The sequence below is a fragment of the Ovis canadensis genome, chromosome 1, assembly GCF_042477335.2.
Source record: "Ovis canadensis isolate MfBH-ARS-UI-01 breed Bighorn chromosome 1, ARS-UI_OviCan_v2, whole genome shotgun sequence".
Taxonomy (NCBI): Eukaryota; Metazoa; Chordata; class Mammalia; order Artiodactyla; family Bovidae; genus Ovis; species Ovis canadensis.
The window spans coordinates 109,218,987-109,246,500 of NC_091245.1; the positions used below are offsets into that span (position 1 = coordinate 109,218,987).

A 27,514-nucleotide genomic window follows, 5' to 3' on the forward strand; every position below is an offset into this window, starting at 1 on the left:
TCAGCGCCTTGTCTGTAAACGGGGGGTAGGAGGCAGTCAATGGTATTTACCATGAAAGGATTAATGAAATATACTCTGTGGTGAGGATGCAATGAAATCCTATGCACAAGGCGCTTGAGCTGACACCTGGTGAGCAGTCAGTGAGTGGTGGAGATGTTGTCGATCATGTTACAATTTACAGTCAGTTTCACACCCTTGATCTCTCCTTTCATTCTCCCAGTAGGAACTCTGGGGAACAGATGTCAAAGCTTTTTGAAAATTTACAAACAAGGAAACTGAGGCCTCAGTCACGTAACAGATGTCAATGCTTTTTGAAATTTTACAAACAGGGAAACTGAGGCCTCAGCCACGTAAATATTGATATACAAATATAAGTTTCAAATCCTAAAAATGTGCTCACAAACACACTCATGGGGACTTCCCTGGTGGTTCAGTGGCTAAGACTCCAAACTCCCAGTGCAGGGGGCCCTGGGTCCTATCCCTGGTCAGGGAACTAGATCCTGCCTGCCACAACTAAGGCCTCACTCACTGGAAAAGACTGAAGGCCAAAGGAGAAGGGGGTGGCAGAGGATCAGATAGGTGAATGGCATCACCCAGTCAATGGACATGAGCCGGAGCAAACTCCAGGAGATAGTGAAGGACAGGGGAGCCTGGTGTGCTGCAGTCCATGGGGTCACAAAGAGTCAGACATGACATACAGACTGAAAAACAACAGCCAAATTAAAGAAAAAAGAAAGAACCACCTGGACACATGCCGTCTAACTAAGCTTAGTAGACACCTCAATGGCCATATTTTCTCCTCCCCAGATACTAAGATGGGCTAGTGATGAAGGTGGCAGGTGGGCGGTCTTTCCCTAAATAAAGGGTGAGGACCAGTGTTACAAGGGAAGGGAAAGCTGATGGGAGAAGAAGCTTTCCCCTCTTCTGCCCAACTAGGACTGTCCTCCTGGGATATGATAGCACTGTGTGACCTCAGAGGGCCCCCACACAGACCAAGAGAGCCTGAGTGGCAGCTCCCTTTCTCTCCTTCCCACCCCATTTGCCAATCTGCGTCCCTCTGCCATTGGAACCATGTACACTAGCGAGCAAAGAGGAAGAGCCCGGGATGCAGCAAGCAGATCACTGGCCAGCCAGGAGCTGGAGGCGCTGCTGGCTCTTGTCCGAGCACTAACATGGACACGTTGCACATGTCACACGTGACGGCCCCTCTACCGCCCTGGCCCAGCCTGCACGAGGACCCTGGGCATGGGCATCGTATGTCCCTGTTGAATAAACTGACCTGACAGCCTCACCCGAGGTCACTTGACAGACGAATAAAGGCGCCAGGACTGGAAACCAGGGCAGCCTGCTTCTAGATCCTGGGCTGGCCCCACCCTCCCACTCCGCGTGCGCCAGTTGAGCAAAGTGCTGGGATGGGCTGCAAGAGGTTCCTCTCCCTGGAAACCCCCAAAATGGAGACCATCATCTCATAAACTCCAGGACAGCCCTGCCTACGACTGGCCTTCATGGGCACCCCAGGGTCTCCTCTCAAGGGCTCCCTTCGAAAGCACCTTCTGCATTTCTCTGGTCTTCCTGGCAAAAAAGCAAATGAAACCCTTTCACATTGCTGGCTGATGAACATGAGGTAGACCAAATATCAAAATTATAATCAAAACACTTCCGTCTTTATCCCATCAACTACTTATTCCGCTAGTAGCCCTAAGGATGCGTTATCAACCAGCCTCTGCACTAGATCTTAGGGCTTTAAGAGAAAAAAGGAGCAGCCCCTGCTCCCAGGGAACTTGCAGTCTGGTTCACCTGAGTGTTTCAAAGCCTGTGGGTATAGGCAGAGAACTATTTCCTGTTAATATTTCAGACATCTGACTGATTTGATTCCTTAGGCATTTAGCCAGAGCCTGCTTTGGTCATGTTCTAAGCACCGGAGACTATAGATATTAATGTGATGGAGTTCCTGCTTTTCCAGGGATAATGGTTTTGTTGGAGAGGGGACATGGATAACCCTCATAAGTAACCCAAAGACAAGCTGTTGATAGATGGTGCTTGGAGCTTCGAGTGACTGGCTGGGAAGCACAAGAGGTGGTGGTTGAGGAGGGCAATGTGGCATGGAAGGCCCTGTGCAGCAGCTGGGATGTGAACAGGATGGACACAGAGAAGCTGTGAGGGAAAGAAGCAGAAACAAGAAGAGGAGGTGGGGAAGTGCAGGACCTGACCTGGGGAACACTGGTTGCAGGTCGAGAGGCTTGCAACTCATGCCCGTGGCAGCTGGTAGACATGGAAGGTGGTTGAACAGGGAAGTGGTACAAACTTGGCTGGTCTGTAGAAAAAATAACCTGCCAGCCATGATGGATGGGTTGAGGCCAGCAGGGGCTGGAGGCAGGGAGTCCGTTTGGGAGGTGGCTGTGATAGAGCCACTCACCCAGCTGCGCCAGCGTGGAGGAGCAGACAGGAGGGAATGGATCTAAGCAGCTACGCTGGAGGTAGCCAGCTTTCTGTGCCAGGTCCCCCAGGCCACAGGAGCAGCAGGTTCAGTGATGGTGAGTTAGGGCGTAAGGATGGCACTGCCCCACCAAGGGCTGGATGTGCGGTAGGAGAGATGACTCCAGGGCTGGGCTTTCGGTCATCAGGGCACTGTTGGCCACATCCTGCACTGACTCTGCTCTGCTCTTCCCCACAGTCCCCCCAGAGGACACCAGGATTGATGGCGGTCCTGTGATCCTGCTGCAGGCGGGCACCCCCCACAACCTCACATGCCGCGCTTTCAACGCCAAGCCTGCCGCCACCATCATCTGGTTCCGGGACGGGACGCAGCAGGAGGGTGCTGTAGCCAGCACGGTGAGACCCTGCCTGCTCCCCCAGCTCCTCGAAGGCCACCCTCTAGGTCACCTTTCCTTTCCCACATGAATCTGACCACAGTCTAGGGGGGACAGTCTAGGGATGTGGAAAGGGGCCTTAGAAGTCATGTGGTCCAATCCTCTTATTAAATAGCTGGGCAAATTGAGGTCTAGACAAGAGAATTCTCAGGGCCATTCAGTAGTTAGCAGAGACTAAGAATAATAATGGGAATAGCTACATTAATTAAGCACCTATAGTGTAGCAGGCACTGTGCATGCTAAGGTCTATGGACAGTCTCTCTTAATCCTCACAGGAGTTTCATAAATTAGCTGTTAACTTCCAACTCAGAAAGAGTGAACTGATGTTTAGAGAGGTTGGGTGACTTGCCCAGGGTCTGGATTGGAATGTAGTCTTTTGCTAATGAGCCTCTCAGACTCTCTTCCCCCAGCCTCTAGTTGGTGCATGTTTCCAGTCGGCACAACTAAGAGCTTGGGGAAGCAGAGATTATGTAGACGTTTTATAGATGAGTAACCTGTTGCCGAGAAGGACATCAAATGACTTGCCCAGGATCACACGGCGAAGTTGAGGTGCAGCTGGAGTTAGAACCCAGATCTCCTCTTTGGAGCTCCTCTTGCCAGCTGGGGACAGGCACAGGTGTACCCAGCCACTTGCTAGATGCTGCAGGAGACACTTCTCATTGAGGGAAGAGACCTTCCACCTGTGTGGCCCCAGGGACTGCCTGGATTTGCTCTGCCCTCGACACTCTGTGTCACCTCGGACAATTCACGTCTCTCTGGCCTTCAGTTCACCATTTGACAAGCAGTTTGGCTCCGGTGGTGCTTAACTTTCTTACCACCAAGAACCCTGTCATTTTTCCCCTCTATGGTTACATGTTTTGAAATATTTCGGCAACCAAACAAGCCGATTGGTCAATGGCCATTTGTCATCTACTGCCCCTTCCTTTTTTTACATTTATTGAAGATGGAGCTTTGAAGCAGCCCGGGGAAGCCAGTGTTGCTGCCCTGGACTGGTGCTGCCCCAGTACCGCATCAGGCCTAGTGAGATGCTTGTACTGCTGTCAAACTGTGGGCTGCCACTTTGCCTAATATTATGGTTTCCCCTAGGCAGTGTGCAAACAGCCTTGGAAAACAGCCCAAGGGTCCTATGATCTTGTCTGGGGACTTCAGGTTGGGTATCATGGAACCATTATGAGGCTTTGAACCTGTGAGTCCCTTCCCTGCCCTCAAGGAATTTATGGTCTAGCAGGAGAGAGCCATGCACAGCACAGTGCCTAAGAGGTTAGGCGGATGTGACCAGAGCAGTGTGGCGGACAGGTTGCCTGTGAGAGCCACACGTTCGGTCTTGGAGAGAGTCCTGAGAGCTGGGATTAGCAAAGGAAGACTTTCCAGGAAAGGACGGGCTTGGGTTGGACTCAGGGAATTCCAGGAACGAGACTTAAAACGATGGAGAAAACTATACAACACACAGAGTGAACTCTAATGTAAACTGTGGCCTCGGTTAGGAATAGGGTATCAACGTCGGGTCATTACTTGTATTATGTATCAGATGTAACATGTATCACACTAGTGCATCATGCTAATAATAGAGGAAACTGGGGTTGGGGAGGAGGTAGGGGCTGGGGGAAGGGCAGAGCTTCAGGTTAAATGCCCCTCCAGCAAACCTAGCTCTGTGTGGGTCACTCCAAGAGCAGAGGAAGGGGCTTTTAGCTTGACCGTGTCTCCCACCCTTATTCCCCACCTCATCCTCCCGCCCCAGGAACTGCTGAAGGATGGGAAGAGAGAGACCACCGTTAGCCAGCTGCTCATCAACCCTACAGACCTGGACATTGGGCGTGTCTTCACCTGCCGCAGCGTCAACGAGGCCATCCCCAGTGGCAAGGAGACGTCCATTGAGCTCAACGTGCACCGTGAGTAGGGCCCCCGGGGGAGGAGGGTGGGGCCGGGCGGGTCAACGTGCACCCTGGGGGGTGGCACCCTTTGGGAAGCACAGAAGAATCCCCCAGGGGCCCCGGGACAGATGCTCCGTTCCTTTGACCTCTTCGAGTTCCTGCTTTGAACCGTAGGCTTTGAGAGCTGGCACAAGAGGCATCAGCTGTGAGCCAGGCAGTTCCCGGGTTTAGACCGTGTGACTTTGGGCAATGACGTAATCTCTCTGAGCCGTAGTTTCTAATTCTGAATATGTGCAAAAAATAAAACGCAGGCCTACAGCTCCTTATCGGAAATTCCAAACCAAAAGTGATTGGGTGGCAAAACCCGAACGGAAGCTCTTTGTAGTCTTTTATTTAATAACTCAATAGGAATAGCCATACATTTCACTATTAATGTGTGTTTCTATGGGATGTTGCCCAGATTCTGCTGGGGGTCTTACACAGTAAATGGTCTGTGGTCATCATAACCTTTCTAGCATTTGAAAAATTCCAAATTCTGAAACACATCTCATTCCAGGGGTTTCAGATAAGGGATTGTGATGACCTATACCTGCTTCTCAGGGTTGTGAGCGTTAAGTGAGATATAGTGTAAGAGCATCTCACATGGAGTATGCTACTGGGTAAGTGCTCAATAAATTCCCACTGCCCAAGAGTGGAAGTGTGGGCAGCAACTGGAGAGACGCCCCACCCCCATCCTGGCTAGTGAGCCTAGCGAACCCACACTGACGCCTAGTGGTCACAGTTGGTCACTACACCATCTGACTAATTTGTCCCTTTGGTATCATCCTTGGTCCTCACCCTAGCCGGCCCCTAGAGGCTCCTGGAATAAAGGTGAGGAAAGCTTATTTACTGGAGCTGGTACACTGCAAACTCAAATTCCCAGATCACCACACGGGTGAGGTCTCAGTGTATGTGCTAGAGAGAGAGAAGAAATTTGAGGGACAGAAAAGATCCTGACCTGCCGTCCTCTGCTTTGCAGACCCTCCTACGGTGACTCTGTCTATTGAGCCCCAGACGGTGCAGGAGGGCGAGCGTGTCATCTTTACGTGTCAGGCCACGGCCAACCCGGAGATCCTGGGCTACAGGTAGGAGGGGAGGGGCGGGGCGGGGGCATACCCTGGGGAGGGATACTGGGAGGCCCTTGAGGTCCAGAGTGGGGGACTGGGGAAGACAGGCCGCTGGATGTCGGGGAGAGGGCTCCAAGAGGGCTCCAAGGCCTGACCCTGCTGTGTTGCCTCCTCCAGGTGGGCCAAGGGGGGCTTCCTGATTGAAGATGCCCATGAGAGTCGCTATGAAACCAATGTCGATTATTCCTTCTTCACGGAGCCCGTGTCCTGTGAGGTTCACAACAAAGTGGGGAGCACCAATGTCAGCACTCTAGTCAATGTCCACTGTGAGTAGCTGCAGGGGCAAGGGCTTTAAGGGACCTGGGTTGGGGTGGGGGAGGCTCTGTGGGGCTGAGAGACAAGGCAGGAGGATTGGAATTGCACCCCCCCACCCACCTACCCGATGAGCTCAGGACCCTGATGATCTGTTTCTCCCTTTCTACCTCAGTTGCCCCTCGGATTGTAGTTGACCCTAAACCCACGACCACAGATATTGGCTCTGATGTGACCCTCACCTGTGTCTGGGTTGGGAATCCCCCCCTCACCCTCACCTGGACCAAAAAGGACTCAAACATGGTAAGAAGCTCTCCGCCTCTCCTGAACCCTGGGCGGTAGAAGCCTGGCCACAGGTTGGGAAGAGAGGGGCTCAGGGGGCACAGCATTCTTTTTCAAGTTGAACCTGGGATATTTCCAAGTTCTCTGGATTTGGAAGAGAAGGACAGTGCTTGCAGTCAACCCCACCCTTCATTGGCAGACAGCTGGCTGCTTCAGTGGCAGTGAGAGGGCCAGTGACCTGTGGGTGGGATGGGGAAAGGGGGCCGGACTGGAGCTGCTGCTTTGGCAAGATACCTGGTCAGTGAATGCTGCATAGGAGGGTGGAGTGGCCAGGGTGATGCGTTAGAGAAGGCTGAATTCTACAGCTCTGCAGAGACCTACTGGAGAAGGCACTGGCACCCCACTCCAGTACTCTTGCCGGGAAAATCCCCATGGACGGAGGAGCCTGGTAGGCTACAGTCCACGAGGTCGCAAAGAGTGGGACACGACTGAGTAACTTAGCAGCAGCAGCAGAGGCCTATATGGGACAGTTTGGGCCAGAGTTGCAGAAGGAGGGATTTTAGAGGGAAACTTCCTCATTTGGCAAGAGAAACACTAAGAGAGGCCACCAGCAGTGGCTGCATCCTCTTTTAAAAATCACGGCAGCTTCACCTGCCCTCATGCACCTCCACCCAGGTCTGCCCGCTCTTACAGAGATGCTGTGTCTAAATGCTAACCTCTTTAGAGTCAAGGGATGGACCAGATAAGATTCGGGACTCTGCTTCCCTTCTGGGAATTCACTTGTGGCCCTTCCTGCTTTCTTTCCAATGCCTCCAATGTGGGGGCCCACACGGATCTAGGGGCCCAGGCCTCCTGGCTCCCCACCCGAGGCTGCTCTCTCTGCCCAGGTCCTGAGTAACAGCAACCAGCTGCTGCTGAAGTCGGTGACCCAGGCCGATGCCGGCACCTATACCTGCCGGGCCATTGTGCCTCGGATCGGAGTGGCCGAGCGGGAGGTGCCACTTTACGTGAATGGTGAGGGGCCTGAGGAAGGCGGGGGGTGGGGGGGTGCCCAGGGGCGGGCTGCTGGAGGTTCCATCTGGGCCCTGACCCTGTCCTCTTGCTTGCAGGGCCCCCCATCATCTCCAGCGAGGCCGTGCAGTACGCCGTCAGGGGCGACGGCGGCAAGGTGGAGTGTTTCATCGGGAGTACGCCACCACCAGACCGCATTGTGAGTGGGCCAGGCCTCGGGCCAGCTGCTTATTTCCCTACCTGCCTCAGCCTCCCCTCCGGCTTTCCCAGGCTCTTCCTATGCCCTGCGCTTCTCATCCCCTGACTCTGTCCCTCTCCCTGCTCACACACCACCTCCTCTCTTCCTTGTTGTGTGACCCTGAGCCAGTTACTTGGTCTTTGGAACCTCAGTTTCCTCATCCATAAAATGGGGGCAGTGAACCCCCCATTAAGGGTTGCTGTTGCCTTAGTGTGAACGGCCTGGTGAAGTCTCCTTGGATGCGCTGCTCATTCCCCTGGGCTTTCACTCCTGCTCGCTCCTCTCCCTCATCTCCTCCTCCTTCCTCAGCCTTCCCATCTCTTCCTTGCCCCCTCCCCTGCCCTCCGCCCCAGCCCTGCCCCATCAGTTCATCCCACCCAGCTGCCTACTCCCCTCGCTTCTCCCGCCTTCCTCCTCCTACCAGCACCCCGCCCGCCGCTCTCCACCCCCTCCCTCTCCCCCACACCACGAGCCATTAATTCCTTCCGTGACCATTAACCGTCAAACCCCTCATCACATTTAATGACCATTTGGCTAACTCCAGGGCTGCCCAGGGACACTTCATTACCACGGCCGCCTGGGCAGCGGGCGGCTCGGCTCCCGGGGGGCCTCGCTTTCAGAGCTAGGAGGACTGATCCCTGGAAAAGAGCCAGTTCTCGGAGGCTCCCTCTCCCTGGGGCTCTACTCTGAGGGAAGGGACACAATGGAGGGGGCATGCCCCAGCCTGGAGTACGAGGGATGGAGGAGCCCGGGAGAGACCCCGCCCAGTGATAGTTCCTGCTCATTTATACGGGTCTGTGGATGGGTCTCCAGAGCTGGTGGGTGGGTTCATGCGGGGCTGGCTGTGGGGTGGTTAAAGGTGAGGCCGAAGATATGTTTAGTTAAGAGCCTCAGACTATCAGAGCTGGAGGGAAGCTGGAGCACTATCTACTCTATCTAGCCTGGTCCTCTCCTTTTATAGGTGAAGGAAACTGAGGCCCAGAGATGGGAGGGGGAGGCTGCCAGGGCTCAAAGGGAGGATCAGGCCAAGAGCCCAGAGTTCTTGGCTGTCCGTCCAGGACTTGTTCCCACACGTCAGTTCATTGGATCAGCTGGGGTTGTTACGAAAATAGAGATTCCCAATAAGAGAAGCCTGAATTCTAACTTGGGAATGATGTGTCTTTGGGACACTGGTCTACCATCTTCCAGGTCTGCTGGCTTCCTGAATCAAATTGCTCTCCCTTGCCTCAACAACAACCACCACTAAATAAGAGATATTCCTGGGCCTGTACCCTAGAGAGTCATATTTAGGAGCTAAGCCCCAGGAATCCTCATGTTAAAGCGTGTCCCTACGCTTATCTGAATGGTCATAGCATGTGTCTCGAGCATGTTTGGAAGCTGCTGCTCCTCTTAGATGGGAGGTTTGATGCCAGGGTTGGAGGCAGCAAGTGTGGCTTGGGCTTGTTGTAGGGTGAGTGTGGGTCTGGGCTGAAGGGCACATGGGGTGAGGATATGGCTATGCCTTGTGGTGGGTCAGGTGTTTCCACCACTTGCCTCTTCCTCATCCCATCCTGCCCTTCCCACCCCAGGCCTGGGCATGGAAGGAGAACTTCCTGGAGGTGGGGACCCTGGAACGCTACACGGTGGAGAGGACCAACTCGGGCAGTGGGGTCCTGTCGACGCTCACCATCAATAACGTCATGGAGGCCGACTTTCAGACCCACTACAACTGCACTGCCTGGAACAGCTTCGGCCCGGGAACAGCCATCATCCAGCTGGAAGAGAGAGGTAAACACAGCGCTGGCTGTGTCTCCAGGGCACAGGGCAGCCTGGGGACTCCGCTCCCTCTTCTCCAGGGGCATGGCTCAGAGACCCTGCTCTCTTTTGGGCCCACCACAGCCTGGTCTTGTGCTCAGCTGGGAAACCGACTCACTTTTTTAAACATTCATTGAGCATCTGCTATGTGCCAGTCCCCGCACTAGGAGCCGCAGGGACAGATGTAAATGAACACAGTCCTTGCCATCCGGGAACTTTCAGTTTAGTGGAGGACCTAGAGGGTGGCAGGAAATGACTTCAGATGCAGAAAAATGAAATGATCTGTAAAGGCAGTAACACTCCATACTTCACTAGGTTGATATGAAGATTAAATGAGATGATATTCGTGGAGTACTTGGCATAGAATAGGAAGCTTTGGTTCCCCAACCTCTTCCCCAGGAGGTGCTAGTGGTAAAAAAATCTGCCTGCCAATGCAGGAGACACAGGTTTGATCCTTGCATTGGGCAGATCCCCTGGAGAAGGAAATGGCAACCCACTCCAGTATTCTTGCCTGGAAAACTCCCCAGACAGAAGAACCTGGCAGGCTACAGCCATGGGGTTGCAAGAGTTGGACATAACTGAATGCACGCACGCGCGCGCGCACACACACACACACACACACATGCACGCACCTTTTCATAAATCCTTAGTCTGATAGGAGACACATATTCTCTCCCTTAAGGCATTTCTAGCCTGATAAAAGAGACATAATGCTTTTGAGTTTCTTGGAAGCTCCCAACTCTGATGAGGAAAAGAGTTTTTTTAGTAAGAACTAGCTATTTGATGTGGGAGATGGGGAGAAGTAACCGTGGTGGGGGCAGTGGAGGGGGGGCAGAGGAGGAGGTCTTTCTTAGCTAAGGGCACCAGCAAGAGCAAGGAGTTGGTGGGAAAGAAGAGAGTAGACGAGTAAGGACCACTCTGCAGGAAACACTTCTGAAAGGGAAGAGCCCTGCATGGATCTGATCCATCCAGGATAGACAGGGAGAGAAAACTAGAGGCAGGATTTCTGGGTCCTTCTCATCTCCAAGGAGCAGGGGGATCCAGCCAGAACTGCCTGAGCCCTGGGAGGATAGGTGCAGATGGTGCAGTCACAATGGTGTGGATGAGGAAGGCAGTGAAAGAGGTAGAAACACAGGTGCCGAGGGGGAAGTCTGGGGACAGCCAACCTCAGACAAGACCCAGCCCAGGAAGGAGAGAGAAGTCTCCCAGGCAGGTGGGCTGCAAGAGAGGGACAGACAGACCACCACGGCCAGGGTCAGGTCGACCCCAACTCTGATGAAGTTGAAGTGAAGGTCTAAATCCAAACACAATGCAGACTTCCTCTCAAATCCCACCTTGACTTTAACTGAACTCAGCTGAAACGTAACCCTGTGCAAAGTCCAGGGGGCCTGGAGCTCGGCTGTTGTGAGCTTCAGCCATCGCTGAGCTCATATCCCCCGTGTGACCTCATCCTCATCCTCCTCCCTTCTTTCCCACATCTGAAGAGGTGTTACCCGTGGGCATCATCGCCGGGGCCACCATCGGTGCAGGCATCCTGCTCATCTTCTTCTTCATCGCCTTGGTGTTCTTTCTCTACCGGCGCCGCAAAGGCAGTGAGTATGGGCCCTGCTGGGGCCACAGCCCTCCTGGGGGTCTCTGACAGGCAGGGCTTGGGAGGGGCGAGGAGGGATTGGCAGCTGCACTCTCCAGGCCAGGTGGGTCCAGGTTGTGGCCCTTGTCCCCAGGTCGCAAAGACGTGACCCTGAGGAAGCTGGACATCAAAGTGGAGACCGTGAACCGGGAGCCACTCACGATGCATTCTGACCGGGAGGACGATACTGCCAGCGTCTCCACGGCGACTCGTGTCATGAAGGCCATCTACTCGGTGAGCGTCCGCTCCTGCCTGGCCTACCCTCTTCTTCACACTTTTGGGACCAGCCCCACCCCTTGTCACTGAAACTGCCACTCTCTGCTCCCTCAGTTGACCTACTTTGGTCCTGTCCCCTCCCTGCCACACACTCTCATACATACAGACACGTAAACATGCACACGCTCCCCAGGCTAATTTTCTCCCAGCAGAGGACAGGCAGGTGGGACCTACACAGGCTTCCTTCACCCCATTCTCCCTGCAACAGCGTGTCAAGAGTTTTTTGACCCAACTGGAAGTTCTCTGGCCCAACTGCCTCAGTGCTTGGATGAAGAACAGCCCCAGAAAGAGGCAGGGACATACTCAAGCACCGCACATTATCACAGAATTGGTGCTAGAACCCATATCTGTGGCCACTACACTCCAGAGTCTCTGCGGGGAGAGGACGCAGGGTTCAAGTCTGCCCCTGCCCCAGACCCTTCCTCTTAACAGGCGGCCTCTGGGTGTGGGGATGGGGTGGGCAAGGCGGGCGAGAGCAGGTGTCCATCTCCTGACGCCCAGCTCCTGCTCCTCTGCAGTCCTTCAAGGATGACGTGGACCTAAAGCAGGATCTGCGCTGTGACACCATCGACACCCGGGAGGAGTATGAGATGAAGGTGCGGACTGGGGGAGGGCCCGCACACAAGGGTTCCCTGGAAGGGCGTGGGACATGGATCGCGGGCCCCAGGGGTGGCCAGAGCGGAGGTGAGGGCAGGTGTGCGGAGGAAGGGTCAGGAGATTACTGAGGGAACGGAGGAGATGAAGTTTATTGGCTGAGAACCTGGGCAGAGCCAGAGGAGGCCCAGAAGGCCTCGATGAGACTCCACACCCCTCCCCAAGAGGGACCCGCCTTCTCATCCTCTTCTCTCATTGCCACCAGGACCCCACCAATGGCTACTACAATGTGCGTGCCCACGAAGACCGCCCGTCTTCCCGGGCAGTGCTCTATGCTGACTACCGTGCCCCCGGCCCTGCCCGCTTCGACGGCCGCCCCTCCTCCCGCCTCTCCCACTCCAGCGGCTACGCCCAGCTCAACACGTACAGCCGGGCCCCGGCCCCCGACTACGGCCCTGAGCCCACGCCCCCTGGTCCTGCTGTCCCCGCTGGCAACGACACTGCCAGCCAGCTGTCCTACGAGAACTATGAGAAGTTCAATTCCCATCCCTTCCCCGGGGCAGCAGGGTACCCCACCTACCGGCTGGGCTACCCCCAGGCCCCACCGTCCGGCCTGGAGCGGACCCCATACGAGGCATACGACCCCATCGGCAAGTACGCCACCGCCACGCGGTTCTCCTACACCTCCCAGCACTCGGACTACGGCCAGAGATTCCAGCAGCGCATGCAGACGCACGTGTAGGGCGGCGCCTGGCCGGGGCATCTCTGCGGGGCAGAGGAGAAGGCTCTCACAGCTGTTCCCTGATATTCAGGGGCATTGCCCGTTGTTGCTCCCGTCCTGGACCCGCCTTCCTCCTCCCACCGCGGCAGGCAGGGAGCAGGTCTCCCGGAAACACCCCGTCCCGAGGATGGTGCTCTGCGCATGCCCCAGCCTCCTGGGCCTGCCCTTCCCTCTTCTTCGGGAGGATGTGTCTCTTCTGACCTGCACTCTTGCCTGGCCCTAGTCTGGGGACTGGGAAAGTGAAGGTTGCGGAGAGCAGAGGGGCCACTTTTTAGCATTCCCTTTCTATGCCGCCCCTCTGGTCTCACGTAAGCGGACAGGGGGCGTCCTGTGGAGAGGAGCAAGCTTTGGCCCAGGGGACACGGAGTGTCAGGGTGGGTGGCTCTGGTACAGATAGATTGCCTGGCCCGTCCCATCTGTTGTCCGCGTCACACCTTGGGTGCGTCTCTCCCTCCTTGGGACTGCAGAAGGGACCTTGGATTTGTTTTTTTTATCCCTGGCACCGAGTTCAGATCCAGCCCTCATTCAGCTGGGATTAAAATGCCAAGTCATCTTGGCTGCCCACTGTGGACCCCTGTCCCTCTGCCTGCAGAGGGATCCAGGTATCTCCCCTAACACTGCCCTGTCCTCCTTCTCCTCTGTGCTGGGCCAGCCGGATAGGTCAGGGGGGTCGTGATGGAGAAGGATAGGTCAGGAACCACGTCCTGAGTCACCAGCAAGACAGCAGCGTGCTACATAGCAGTTTCCAGAACCCACGCTAGAGGGAGCCCATCCAAGCCCCCTCTCCTCCCCAGCAGGCCCCACTTCCTGCTTTAATGAGCCTGCCTGGGGAGTGGTGGTGAAAGTGGGCATGCTATAGGCTATTTTTCAAAGACAACAAAACACAATTAAAAAAAAACAACCCTCACTTGGGGTAAAAAAATAAAAAGAAGCTGTAGGGAGCTCCCCACCCAAATACAAGTCCTAGTGGAAAGGAAAGGGGGAACCTGTTCTCTATCAGATTTCCAGTACCTTCCATTACTCTTTCAATCTCGAAGCACTTTGAATCCATTTTTAAACATTCAGGTGGTGAGACCTGTCACCCGATGGGCTCTATAGGACCAGAAGAGGGCCTGGCTGTCAGGCTCTGCTGTCCTTCCCCAGAGCTGACCAGCTGGTTAGAGAGGCTGCCTTCTGGGGGACGTCTGTGGGAGATGTTCTCTTTAGACGGGTTTTCGTTTGTTACGTATCTTCCCCCCTCACCCAGCCCACCCTGGACCAATCAGATTATTTCCTCCACTTTCAGTGCCTTGAGAGTCCGGCTTTGGTTGACCGGCCCTGTGTGGGTGGCTGCACAGGGATCCGGTACGGTCAGCGCAAACTCACTGCCAAGTGTTGCAGAGTTTAGGGGACAGACGGGCGAGGGGACCTAGTAAGAGAAAGGGCTGACCCGGGAAGGTCATGCGGAAAGGCACTGCAGGCAGCCGCGGCCCACGAGGCCTCCCAAGCCCACCCTCACCTCCATACACACACCGCACCACGCCCACATACGCATTCCACATTCCCAGCCGCCACCTCCTGACCAAAGAGAACGGGCGCTCCAAAGAGAACTCACTCCTCTGCCCCGGCCTTCCCTTCCCAAGAAGCGTGGTCTGCTCTTCCCTTAGCTCAGCCCTAACGGGAGGGTCCTCTTACAATTCCCAGAATGCGTTTTGCCCTATCTCGTGGTCGCCATTCATTAGTCATGTTCGCTTTAATGAGTTACATGCTCATCAGCCACGGGCCATCGCCACCTTTGCAGATGGGTCTGTGGGGTGACATTCCTCGCTATCCCCTGGCAGTAAGGACAGCACATACCCTGTAGCTCCAATTCTGGCCTCTCAGGCTGCGTCTGCATCCTCCTCCACTTCAGCACGGGCAAGTCCCACGGACTGGCCCTTTCAGAGGCCTCATAGGTTCACAGCGTTATTCCATCCTTATCCCTGGAAGCTGACTCCTTCCTGCACAGTCCTTTTCTGTGAGTTTGGTGACATGGTCCCATAAGGATGCAGGTCCCTGTGCAAATTCCGGCATATTTTGATGATTTTCACAGAAGCCACGGGGTAATCTAAACAGTTAAAATCTAAAGATGGTGGCTTTTAAAACAGAAGCATTCCAAATGATTTCTGTTTGGGGTTTGGCCATGTTCTCTTGTTTCCTCCTTTTTGGTTACAGTACTGGGTCCATTCTGTTGGTGGAGAGGAGGAGGCCCTGAGGTCACAGTAACTCAGCTGATACTGCAGGGACCATGGGTGTTGGAAGCCAGATGGAGTTACTTCCCTGTTCCCTTACTTCCCTGTGAACACTGTGCAAGGCACAGGGAAATGTCAGCTTTCAGGACTGCCTCTACCCCGTGCAGTGTTTACTCTGGGCTGATCAGAGTGGGGACCGACCTGTTAAGCCAATGGAATTGCCTTCCTGGGGCGTGGCAGATGCCCTTGAGCTTGGGCGGTTTTTACCCAAGGCTGGAATCCTCCAGCATGGGGCCTCGGCCCTTGATGTGGTCACTTCGGTGATCCTGACTGCCTTAGACATTCTAGTGTTGGTGGGAAGAGCAAGGCATCCGGAGACGTGCGACTCGGTTCTGAAGCTGCCATTTACTGAGTGACCTTGGCTTAACCTCTAGGTTCATTGCCCACTATTTTCTAGTCTTCAAGATGAAGAGGGAGAATTGTACAAACCTCAGATTGTCTGACTCTTGCGTATTTTCATTTGGTGAGGTGGAAGGGCCTGCCGTTCCTGACAAGGATTTGGTAACAACAGGTGCATGGGTTGGGGGGAAGTTGAAAGGTTCTCCTCTTGAAAGCAGCTTTCACTGTGGACTTCATCCTCTTGTCAGAAGTGTTGTGAATGAGTTTCCAGTAAAAACCCCTTGATCTCAAAGAGCAGCGAAAAGAATATCCTAAACCTCGGTGAAATTGATGTGGGAGTATCCTTTGGACATTGTGCTGTTCCCCACTCAGAAGCCTGATGGGTTTGCAAAGGTGTCTCCGGCCAAGGCAGGGCATTGTGAGTTTCCTTCACTGTGCCCCCAGGTTCCAGGTAACCTCTGTGGGGAAAAATGGAAGCAGCCACACTCTGCCCGCATCCTCTGGAGCACTCGCATGGCCCAGAAAGCTGGTCTCACTGAGCAAGGGGAAGCCTGCCGGGTAAGGTGTCTTGAACTAGAGGGCAAGGTGTGAGAACAGCTGACCTGTCTGTTCAGGAGCAGTTCAGAAGCAGTTCAGCAGTGGTAGTGAGGAGAGAGTCCAGCAGTTACTGACTTCAGTTCTGTGTCTTGAAGAGGTTCTTGTAATTCTGGATGACCCACAGTCTCCTTGTGGAGGGTCCAGCTTGCATCCTAAATCCAGAACCCCCACCAAAGTCTAGCCACAATATTTGCATGGAGCAAAGTCCAACGTAAGTCAGAAAGGAAAGCAGCGCTATGCTGGCACAGATACCTTGCCTGCTTGGGATGAAAGAGGTTAGTTTGATCTCACCCCAACCCTTCTCCTCTCCAAGCACTGCACGTCCTCCTTGTCCAGGTACTGCTTTTCTGGTAATTTTGAGGGCAGCCTCTTCTGCTTGACAAGATGGAGCACACTGCCCTGGAGTCTCTTTTGCCCTAGTACCCTCTCATTAAATGGGTGGCTGGCTGTCAGGAGCCGCAGGTCCTGGGCTTTCTCAGATGGAATCATATGGCATCTTAGTGTATTTGGCTCATGTGCACTGCCATTGTACACAGGCCACTCGGGTTTGGAGAAAGCCGTGTTGAAGCCGAGACCTCCCCCAGGTGTGCTGAACTGGCTCAGTGGCATCACTTCCTCACTCTTTGCTAAGAGAGTGATTCTGTCCCCACTGTATGCCAAGCGCCCAAGCCTCAGAAACCCTGGCTTCTCTGCCAGTTTGGTGCTGCATGTCATGAGCCAGGTCACCCGCTCTGTGCCTCTCCAGGCCCTTCTGCATGGCGGGCAATCACTTGAAAGGCATTAGTGAAGCGTCTGACTCTGGTGGGGCCACTGAGGAGGTGATAACAGACCACTGAAGTGCACAGACCAAGGGATGTAATTGGAAAGGCATTTATTTTTGTGAAGACGCTATAAAATTAGCATTTAAATATCCCATCCCCTTCTCCTGGCCTTCCCCTTACCACTGCGGCTCCCTTCCTGGAGGCCAGCCTCTTTCTGAAAGGTACTGGCCTCACTTATCAGCTGGGTCCTGACACTCCACCTCTGGGCTTCTGGAGAGGATGGAAGGATGTGTAGCTCAGGATGTTTCAGAATTAAGGAGATGGGGTGGGGAGGGACGATCACATTTTCTTGCATCACTGTGAGGGAGCTCCAGGCCCTGTCCCTGGAGGAATAATTGCTGCGCAGAAGTCACAGGCCATACTGGGCGATTCTGGTACAAGCTTGCCCTTAAAAATAATAACAGTAATGATAATAACTCCGTTTGCATAGAGCTGTCTGTCACTCATTCCTACCAATCTCCTGTCCCCTAATCCTGGCTTTTTGCTGTCCCCAACCACTGGCCTTTGCAAGTGTTGGTGGGCCAGTGGGGTCCTTCTTCATCCAGAGATTTTTTAGATGCTGTCTCCTGGGAGTACCCCTGACTCTGGGGAAGAGAGCAGCCAAGTTGCCAATACAATCAAACTCTGACACAGTCTTGCTAGCAATAGTGACCCAGGAGATTTGGCTGCCTCCAACCACACCAGAATGAGGTCCAGGGCTCCCTATGGTCACATTTTCTAACCCCACTCTTCTTGGGATTACAACCTCCATTTCTGGCTCCAGTGAAATTTTCCCCACCCAAGCCCCGATAATAAATGGATCCATGATGATAATTAAGAGAAAAAAATATTATTTTTGTTAGGACAAACCATCGTAGATTTTTAGGAATGTGTATTTCTGTCCCTCACACCTTTTCCTATTCTGCCTTTTTTCATTTTCCTTTTTTTTAAATATTATGTACTATATTTTTAGTCTCAAACACACTATATATTATATATATTTAATTTTTTATATATATAAATATAAATGTTTTAAAAAGTACCATGTTTTGTGGTGTTTAATGTACAAGCAGCTCTAGTTACTTAAAAGCTTGGCTGATTTGGGGTGAAATGATCTGAATTGGAGGAGAAGATTGATTTGGGGATTGAGATGGCAGAGACTGTCTATTTGTGTCACCTCCAGGCCGCAGGGCAAACACGTTTTATTCACCAGTTTGTGAGTGTCGCAAAAGCCTAAGGCCAATTGTGGCAGTTCAGGGACAAACAGCCAGAGGCTCCCTGCTTTTGGAACACAGCATCCAAATGTTCAGTGCCAAATTTGATTATGGGGATAGGAAGGGGAGACTGAATCTGGGATCCAAATCCCAAAGGATTTGGGAGTGTGAGGGTGAACAGGACTGATTTCATTTATTTTAAAATGCAATGGTTTGAGTAAAAATTCAAAATTGCGGGGTCACCAGCCCTTTGAACTTGAAGTGAGACAGAATGGAAAAGCAGATGGCGCAGCAGTACGCACACACAGGCCATCCTGCTGAGAAATTCTGGATTCCCCAAGTTTAGTAGAATTTGCAGAGATTTTACTTTCCTCTTTTCACAGCAGTGTTAGAGGATAACTGGCAAAAAAAGAAGAAAAAAAAAAAGCTGCTTTCAGATAATGTTTTTGAAAACTATAAATCACAAAAGAAATACAAGGGTTTATTTCCTTCATCCAGGCTTCCCTGGTGGCTCAGACAGTAGAGACTCTGCCTGCAATGCGAGAGACCTGGGTTCGATCCCTGGGTCGTGAAGATACCCTGGAGGAGGACATGGGAACCCACTCCAATCTTCTTGCCTAGAGAATCCCATGGACAGAGGAGTCTGGTGGGTTGCAGTCCATAGGGTCTCAAAGAGTCGAATATGACTGAGCAGCTAACACATACACATTTCCCTCATCTGGTTAAGAGTTCAGCAAACCAAAGATGATCCACAGCAGCCTATTTGTACACAAGGGACACGAGACAGTCATAGACAGATAGGGACATAGGAGCTGAAAAAAATACTTGAGAGAGAATGCAGCCCATTTCCAAGAAGACTGTAGAGCACGACCAAGAGCTACTGTGGAGGGAGGGGCAGGATGCCGTGGGGACTGCAGTGTAAGTGTGTCCTGGACCATGAGCCTGTAGGTAGTCCATGGGGCGTTCAGTGATGAACGCCTGGATGAGGATGAGAGTCCCATGCAGTGTGAATCTTGAGTCTGCAGCCAGGTAAGTTGAACTGGCACAGGTGAAATATGGCATGATAGTTGAGATTCAGAAGTAAACAGAAGAACTGAAAAAAAACAGAAGCAAGTTTATGCAATCGTGAAGGCCCAAGTGCATTCTGTGAGGCCAAGTAGTGTTAGGCAGGGTATCTCCTGTGCTGTGTATGTGCTTGGGATATACTTTATTTGTCTCTGCATCCCCAGGGTCAGCAGGCGCATGGGGACAAGTCTGTGAGCTGTATAGGGCGCCACATGCTGCTTGTCACACCAAAGTTCGTGTGCTCTAGGTCCAAACTGAAACACTGGAGTTTGGAGCAGAGAAAGAAGACACCAACCAAGAAGATGGGAGACGTAGGTTTGTCTCAGGTTCATCTTACTAGCCGGCTGAGGCGTAAGATTTGGGGGGAATGAGGGTGGTAGGGGACATGACCTTCTCTTTGGTTGGTGGTAGATCACAGTGTGGTGTTTCAGGAATCTTAATCATCAGCCTCCTGGTTCCATCCAGTCTGGGGTCTGTGGATTTGTGGTCAGCATGTAGCCATCCTCCTCCACCTGGGTGGGGAGTCTTAGTTCCCACAGAACAACTCAAAGAAGTGTGTCCGATTAGCTATGTCCCTCAAGAGGAACTAGGACTCCTGTTTCATCACTAAACTATTGTTTCTTGACTGCTTTCCCCGTGTTTGTACATCCCCTCACTTCCCTCATTAGTAACTGCTGGAGTCTGCCCTTTGGAACTCAGAGAAGGCCTAGGACAAATAAGAAATGGGGAACACAGGCCCCTAGGAGGGTCCTGCAGGGTCCTCTTCAGTTTCAAGTCCCCCTTTTCTTTGATATTCCTCAATCCTTAAGGGAACAGGGGTGGGTGGGTGGGACAAGAAATGAAATAAGGTTTTAGATGGTGAGATTAATGATAAGCTTGGCAGGGGGACTCAGTTTTAGAGAGAATCCATTCATATCTAGGCCACAGGAGCCTGCCTCCTGTATTAGACCTATTCCTGTGCAGGGGCCCAGGCCCTTCTTCAAGTCACTCCTAGCCTGAGGGCAAGTAGTAATGTCACCAACAGCTGTTTTACCACCACTGTCTGCAGAGTTTAACAAGCTACTCTCTCCTTGAGAGTTCTCCTGCCTCACAACAGGAGCTCTTGTCCTTGGTACAAACCTGCTCCTGTCTGTACTTTCACACCGAAAGTGTGAACTTCAAAGTCCTCCAAGATCACCTTAGATCACTCAGCCCTCCCTTTCACTCACCCAACATTTCAACACAGTCTAACGGAATCATGCCTTGTTTGGAGTAACCCCTGCACTTTGCTGCCTCTATGCTTTTGTCCAGGCTCCTTTTTTGCCTGGAATGCCCATGTCCTTTGACTTTCTTATTGCAAATTTTACCCATATTTATGGCCCAGCTCAAAGGCCATCTCTCCCAGGAAGCCCTGCCTGATTTATCACATACTCACCTTCTCTCCCTCCTGGGAAGTCAGGACAGGTGGCTACAACTCACCGATTTCATTTGTGACTGATTGCTTTGATCACAGGGTTTTGTGTATAACACATCAGTGTTTTCCTCTTAAAATAAGGGCATTTGAAGGCAGGGATCCTATATCTTTTTGTTTGTTTGTTTAGTATGCTCATCACCCAACAGAGTCCCTGGCATATAGTTGCTCAATATGTGCTAAAGGAATACAGGGATGGAGAGAAGGGAATCAAGCCCACCAACATAATGCATAAAGGAAACTTACCCTGGAGGAGTCTATCCTTGATGAAGTGGGATAGCATGGTGATTAAAACATGGGCTCTCAAGTCAGTCTGCCAGGCTGACAGACATTACCAGTACTCACTAATATTGAGTCCTCTATTTGAGTCCCCTGGCTATTGGGCAAGGCCAGCCTGACTAGTTTTGGCCAGTGTTCTGTAAACAGAAGTGACATGTCACTTCCAGGCCAAAGCACTTAATTGCTAGTGAGACCCTCCAGCTCTTTCTTTGCCTGCCATAGCAACGGGAGCTCATTTATTCCAGATGGTATAACTTCAGTGGAAGTCCCTCTCAGCCTGGGTCCCTGAGTGGTAATGTGAAACAGAACCCTTTTGCCAACCCACGATGAACATGCAGTTTGAAGGAGAAGTGAATCTTTGTTTTGTTAAGATACTGACGTTTTGGAGCTGTTTGTCACTGTGACGTTGTTGTGCCCTATCCTGATTGATACACAGCTTCATTGTTTGCTCCTGCTTCATCTTGGATAATGTTGGGGATGAAGAAGTTTTCTTCTACCCTTCTAGGTTCTTCAAACTTGTTTAAGAATTAAATTGACATGAGGCAGGTTAATAACAGCAAATCACCCAGAAATTAGTAGCACGTATACAGGGTAAAGATCCAGGAAAACTGAGTAGCTGACTTGACTAAAGCCCTTTCCTTAAATACCATCCTCAGCTAAAGACAAAAGAGGAGGTTGATGGGGGGGGAGAGTCAGTTATGGAAAGTTATAGTCACCCAGCAAACCAGGGTGATTATGATACAGGTTTAAGTTTTTGTCTTCTTCCTTGGCAAGAACTTCTAGAGATTTGGTCACCCCACTCTTTCCAGTACAGGGAGGGAGACTCTCTGGCAAGTGGAGGTTTCCCTTATAGGTGTAAATGTTTCTTGTTGTTCAGTTGCCCAATCATGTCCGACTCTTTGCGACCCCATGGACTGTTTCTTACAACAGGGCAATTCCTACTTCCTTTAGAGCCCGTCCCAAGTCTACTGTTTCACAGAAAATACCCAGATTAAAACAATAGGCCAAAAACATATTTTAGGGTTGCAAATTCTGTTCCCCTGCAGTAAGTTACTTATCTCTCTGCATCTCACTCTCCTCCCTGTGAAATGGACTAGTAGTTCCTTTTCCCATATAAAGTACTTAGCAGAGTTCCCAGCAAGTGAGTATTCAGTAAATGTTAGCTTGTATTAGCCTGGAGAAAGGGGAGCAGGGAGCATACACCCCTTTCTCCTCTGCCCCTTTTCCTTGAGACATCACAAAAGATGTCAACAATTGCCAAAGGGTAAATGACCATGGCTTCTGGAATGAGAAGATTTAGGTTAACATCCCAGCAGTGTCTCTTGATGGAGAAGGAAATGGCAACCCACTCCAGTGTTCTTGCCTGGAGAATCCCAGGGATGGGAGAGCCGGGTGGGCTGCTGTCTACGCAGTCGCAGAGTCGGACATGACTGAAGCGACTTAGCAGCAGCAGCAGCAGCAGTGTCTCCTGAAACTCTGATTCAGGGCAAGTCAGCACATCTTTCTGAACTGCCTTTTTTTATCTGTACCATGTTGTGAACACTCAATGAGATGAGGTACACAAAAACCCTTTGTAAATTGCTAAAAGCTATTCAAATGTGAGTTGATTACTTGGGTCTATTAACAGTCTGGCATTCCACTCCCACCCATCACCACTCTCTGCAGCATGCATGCCACACACCTTGCTCCTACAACCACACCCCAACCCCTACCCTTGTACCCAAGATCCTGGCAGCTCTAACAGCGGCCTGGTATTGATACAATGTTCCCATCCGGCTGGGATGACAGAGACCGACTTTATGGTCCCCAAGGTTCTAAAACCAAAAGACCCACTCTGCAAAGCAGAAACCTGGGGGAGGAGCGAGATCACTTCATGGCACTCACTTTCCCATTTCCTTTACTCATTGTAATTAACTACACAGAGGCGACCTCCTGGGGAGAGCAGCGCCATCAGCTCCCAGAACTGAACCAAGAGCTTTGTCTTTTTGTTCCTCTCCACATAATACTGCTCTCTTGGTGGTCTCTATGCAAACACATCCTGCATTCATTTGCAAACTGGGGAATATTTCATATTTTGAGACTCAGATAAATGCTCCATCTCCCCAGAAGAGACACCGGTTGGGACTTCTTTGCAAATAGTCTCATGTCAATCCTCCTAGTCTGGCTGCTCAGTGATATTGTAGCCTGAGGGATGACCAAAACCTTGCTCTTCTCAGAGCCCTCACAAAAATACATGCTTACCTGTGGAGAAGAGAATCTCAAAAATTGAAGACATCTCTGGAGCCAACTACTGACCCAAAGGAGGAGGCACTATTCTGCCTCAGAGACAAGCAGGCTTTGCGTCAAGGCCGTCAGGAGACTCGAAAACAGGGTGGCTTTTTATGGAGTCTGGGCTTTGGAATCTGAATGTTTGGGCTTCCCTCCAGCTTTCCCAGGCACCAGCTCAATGCCTTTGGGAAAATCATTTGACCTCTTTAGGCCTCGGTTTTCTCGCTGATAAAAACTATTCCTTCATTCATGCAAAAAATATTTATCGAACATTCCCCATATGTCTGGCGTTATTTCAAACCCTGGGGGCTACAGCATGGAACATTGCAAAGTCCCTGCTCTTGTGACACTTATGTTATAATGATGTGAGAGGGACAATAAACAGATAAGTGTGTGTCAGATAATGGTAAGTACTTGGGAGAGACACAGAGCTGAGTACAGGGGATCATGAGGGATGGATTGTGTTGGGTGGTCAGAGAAAGCCTCTGTAAGAGGACAGGTAAACTTGGAAAAAGAATATTCCAGGCAGAGGGAACAGCAGCTGTGAAGATCCTGAGGCAAGAAATGACTTTAAATGATTTAAGGCTCAACAAGGAATCTGTCCAGGGAAAGTAGAAAGAGGTGGTAGGAGCTCCTATTAGAGAGAAAAATGGAGGCAAACAGATCCATGAGAATTTGTAGACCATTGAAAGGACTTTGGAAATTATTCTGAGATGGGAAAATGAAGTAAATCAAGCCATATATGATTGCTGTTTTCACAGATCAGAAATGGTCGAACATCAGCAATTTTATATGGTTCAACCTAATAGATGTAAACACTGCTGTTGCCGTTTAGTTGCTAAGCCATGTCCAGCTCTTTTCAACCCCATGAACTGTAGCCTGCCAGGCTCCTCATGCAGTATTGTTAATTTATTATTACTACTTTTTTAAGAAACCAAGTTTTTCTATTATTTCAGCAGGATTAATTAAAAGACATTTCTTCCTTCCACTGAGCACAAATCTGCCTCCTTGCAGTTTTCTCCCAAAGCTGTAATTCTGCCTTCAGGGCACTGCTGTCCAAAGTCACCACCCCCTTTTCCCAAACAACTCTTTTGATATTGAAATGCAGTTGTCAAGATGTCATGCTTCTTCTGAGATACCTCTTTCCTGAGTTAAATATTTCTGATTCTTCATTTTCTCTTATGATATGGTTTTCTGACTCTTCCACATCTGCCCTTTTGAGTGAGTTTTGAACAACTGCTAGAAAACAACCTTACCCATTTCACCCCACTAGTCTGAAGGACCATTCCCAACCTCAACACAGTAAGGTTCTCTATGTTCCTTCACTTTCTTACAGTCAATAAGTACAGACAGTATCTTCTGACTCTTCCCCAAAAGAAGGTGGAGGCCCCTTAACCTTCCAGTAACCCTGAGTACTACCCCTTCCACTGCAGTGAGAATACCAGATTCTCAGACAATAATCCCTAGAAGATGGAATAAGAGGGGTTCCCAGGTCTGGCACCTCAACCTAGATTCTCCAGGGTCCTCCAAGACTTGGAATGCTCTGTGTGGAATGGCCTACTTGGAATTTTTTAATGGCTAGCATCACAGTGTTTCAGACTTGGCTTCTAGGATTTAAGATCTGTTAGCTGTCTGGTTTTGAAACCGTGCAACTCAGATTGGGGCTTGAATCCATGGCCTCTTAACTGAGATCACACACCTGGTCTCAGGAATTAATGAAGCACAGATTCTTGATGTCTCCTTACAGAAAGAATTCAGAGGCAAAGTGATAGGTAAGAAGTGGGTTTATTTAGAAACACTCGCAGACAGCGTGTGGGCCAGACCAGAAGGTGAGAGCAGCGCCAGGGCATGGGGTTGTGTTTTCATAGGGATGGGTAATTTCATAAGCTAATGAGTGGGAGGAGCGTTCTAGCTATATGGGGGAAGGGGTGCAGGCAGATTCTTCATTGTCTCAGCCACCAGCATAGGGAAGAAGCTAACATTTATTAAGTAAATGTGCCAAGCACTTTCATAAATGTGATTACATGCAACGTTCAAAAGAATGGGCCTTGGAAGCCAAGCCTTACAGGGAATTCCCCATTCTCCATCCCAGGTCCCACGGGGCCAGCTCAGAAAAGCTCAGCAAATAAACCCAAGAAACTTCCAGCTTCAGAGCCCCCAGGCCTCCAGCTCTCTCCTTCTAATAACCTAAAGTACTATTAACAATCTCTTCACTTATTAAAGCAATTTTTTTTTTTTTTTTGGATGCCTGTCCCTTTGGTCTGACCACATGTCACAGAATGAAGCTGGAATGCCAGATCTTCCTTTAAAAGGGCAGCCCCTCCCTAGGGTAGGAAAAGAGAGACAGACCTCATTGTTCAAAACTGCCCCTTTCTTTCTCTTAAAAAAAAAATTCATTTATTTGGCGGTACCAGGTCTTAGCTGCAGTGTGAGGGATCTTTGATCTTCACTGTTGCTTACTGAATTTTTAGTTGAAGCAATGGAACTCCTAGTTGCAATGTGTGGGGTATCATTCCCTGACCAGGGAGCAAACCTGCGCCCCTGCATTGGGAACACAGAGTCGTGGCCACTGGAACACCAGGAAAGTCCCAAGAATTGTCCCTTTCTGATGGGAGGGCATAGCCCCCCAGTGCTGGGCACAGGTTCGCCTTGGATTAGAAACTCCATGGGGAGGAGGAGAATTCCCTGGTGGTCCAGAGGTTAGGACTCTTCACTGTCACTGCCAAGAGCCCAGGGTTCAATCCCTGGTCAGGAAACTAAGATCCCACAAGCCATGTGGCCAAAAAAAAAAAAAAAAAAAAAGAGAGAGAGAGAGAAAGAGAAAGAAAAAAGAAAATCCATGGAGGTAGAAAAACCTTAGGGCCAATGTAGATACTTTGGGAATTCTGGTAGTTTGAGGACAAAAAGTCTAATATTTGAGTTCAACCATGTGGGCTGGTTGTGCTCTGAATCAGGGAACTGGGATCTGTCAATGATGATGAACTCCCTGGGGACAGGGAAACATCTTCACACTTTTTATCTGTCAAAAATCAGGGAGAATTTGGACCACTGAATTGTGAGTTTGCTTCTAAGCACTAACAACTAGGATTCTATGATTCTGATATCTTCTAGGGATACCAACCTAGTGGCAATGAAGCAACATGGATTTTTGGGACAGTACATTTCCAAATGCTCCTCGCCAATTTTTCATTCAGAACACTTGGCTTCTGTGTAATATTTATGGCAAACTGGTAGCAAGAGGAAGAATGGAAATTTTTTGACCCTAAGTCTTTCCCACCAGAACTTGTTTCCTTCATGCTTGGCATGGACTTAAGTGCAACATCTCTGACTCCTGGGCCTCCATAATTACCGGAAAGAAAAACGAAAAACAAAAAGTCAACTCACTTCTATTTAAAGACTCAAATCAGGAGTTATCTCTTCTGGGAAGACCTCCACTCCTATGACAGATAAGTGATAACTTGCTCGTCATCCCGAAGCATCCCCCTAATACACTCCCCTCCATTTGTGCCTCTGTCATTGTTATTATACCCAGCACAGCTTACCAAAGTATTGACACTTTAAAAAGGAATTGTGGTGCCAGCTGTAAAATTTAAAAAAAAAAAAAACAAAAAACCTTCTTCCTTTCCATAACATGGTGCCCTCCAGCTAATAGCCAAACTTTCCTTCCATTCCTAGCTAAGTTCCTGGAAATCCAAGGCCTGTACTTTCCTGCTTTTATCACTTCACCTTCTGGACACACTACAGTCTATCTTCTGATCCTGCCAAACCTTCCAAATGGATCTTGCTCTAGTCATCAGATCCAGTGGTCACTTTTCAGTTCTTCTCTTCTGTTACAGTGTCACTTTAAAAGTTTTATTTATTTGGGAGCCCTGGGTCTTATCTGCAGCATTTGGGATCTAGTTCTCTGACTAGGGATCAAACCCCAGCACATTGCATTGAGAATGCAAAGTCTTAGCAATTGGGCCATCAGGGCAGTCCCTAGGATCATTTTTTTTCAACGTGGCTGCCTTGGATCCTAGTTGCAGCTCCTGAGTTCTTCCTTGTGTCATGTGGGAGTTTTTCATGCCACTGTCCAGTTGTGGCTTACAGACTCAGTGGTCGCAGCACTTGGGCTCAGTTGCTTCAAGGCATGTGGGATCTTAGTTCCCCAACCAGGGACTGGATCCACTCCTGCATAGCAAGGGGGATCCTTAACTACTGGACTAGCAGGGCCATCCCACTAGAATCATTTTTTTAAAACAAAAATTAATCATGATTTTCATACAAATACAAAATAAATGTGTCAAAAACTGTATTTAATCATTCATGAGAGAGATACAGTTAGATGTTTCAACTGGTTTAAAGGAAAATTCAAAATATCACACTTAGATAGGTCAACCAGGACTTCTGAAATGAATCTTTGTCCACGAGGCACTAATCAGTTGCACTCTACTATACACAACTTGTTTGCTTTTCTATGGACAAGAA

General features: G+C 50.6%; 1 protein-coding gene and 1 long non-coding RNA gene across 5 annotated transcripts in view; both read left to right on the forward strand.

Annotated features, from left to right (window-relative positions):
- KIRREL1 (kirre like nephrin family adhesion molecule 1) overlaps nucleotides 1-15,666 on the forward strand; it is a 102,214-nt gene extending 86,548 nt beyond the window's left edge. For 2 of the 4 annotated variants that reach the window (XM_069577104.1, XM_069577121.1), the window contains 12 exons: nucleotides 2,675-2,832; nucleotides 4,609-4,759; nucleotides 5,760-5,865; nucleotides 6,025-6,173; nucleotides 6,335-6,462; nucleotides 7,329-7,455; nucleotides 7,551-7,651; nucleotides 9,259-9,457; nucleotides 10,969-11,076; nucleotides 11,209-11,348; nucleotides 11,909-11,986; nucleotides 12,250-15,666. In XM_069577104.1, the coding sequence (XP_069433205.1) occupies nucleotides 2,675-2,832; nucleotides 4,609-4,759; nucleotides 5,760-5,865; nucleotides 6,025-6,173; nucleotides 6,335-6,462; nucleotides 7,329-7,455; nucleotides 7,551-7,651; nucleotides 9,259-9,457; nucleotides 10,969-11,076; nucleotides 11,209-11,348; nucleotides 11,909-11,986; nucleotides 12,250-12,726 (1,922 nt within the window). In that variant the 3' untranslated portion in view covers nucleotides 12,727-15,666. Of the gene's footprint in view, nucleotides 1-2,674; nucleotides 2,833-4,608; nucleotides 4,760-5,759; nucleotides 5,866-6,024; nucleotides 6,174-6,334; nucleotides 6,463-7,280; nucleotides 7,456-7,550; nucleotides 7,652-9,258; nucleotides 9,458-10,968; nucleotides 11,077-11,208; nucleotides 11,349-11,908; nucleotides 11,987-12,249 lie in introns of all 4 variants that reach the window. The other 2 variants (XM_069577093.1, XM_069577113.1) reach the window with 1 other exon arrangement.
- Nucleotides 15,667-18,483: 2,817 nt separating this feature from the next.
- On the forward strand, nucleotides 18,484-26,421 carry LOC138433837 (uncharacterized). The gene is made up of 3 exons (XR_011254486.1): nucleotides 18,484-18,631; nucleotides 19,215-19,365; nucleotides 26,159-26,421. It is a non-coding gene; the product is annotated as an uncharacterized lncRNA (long non-coding RNA).
- The last annotated feature ends 1,093 nt before the right edge of the window (nucleotides 26,422-27,514 follow it).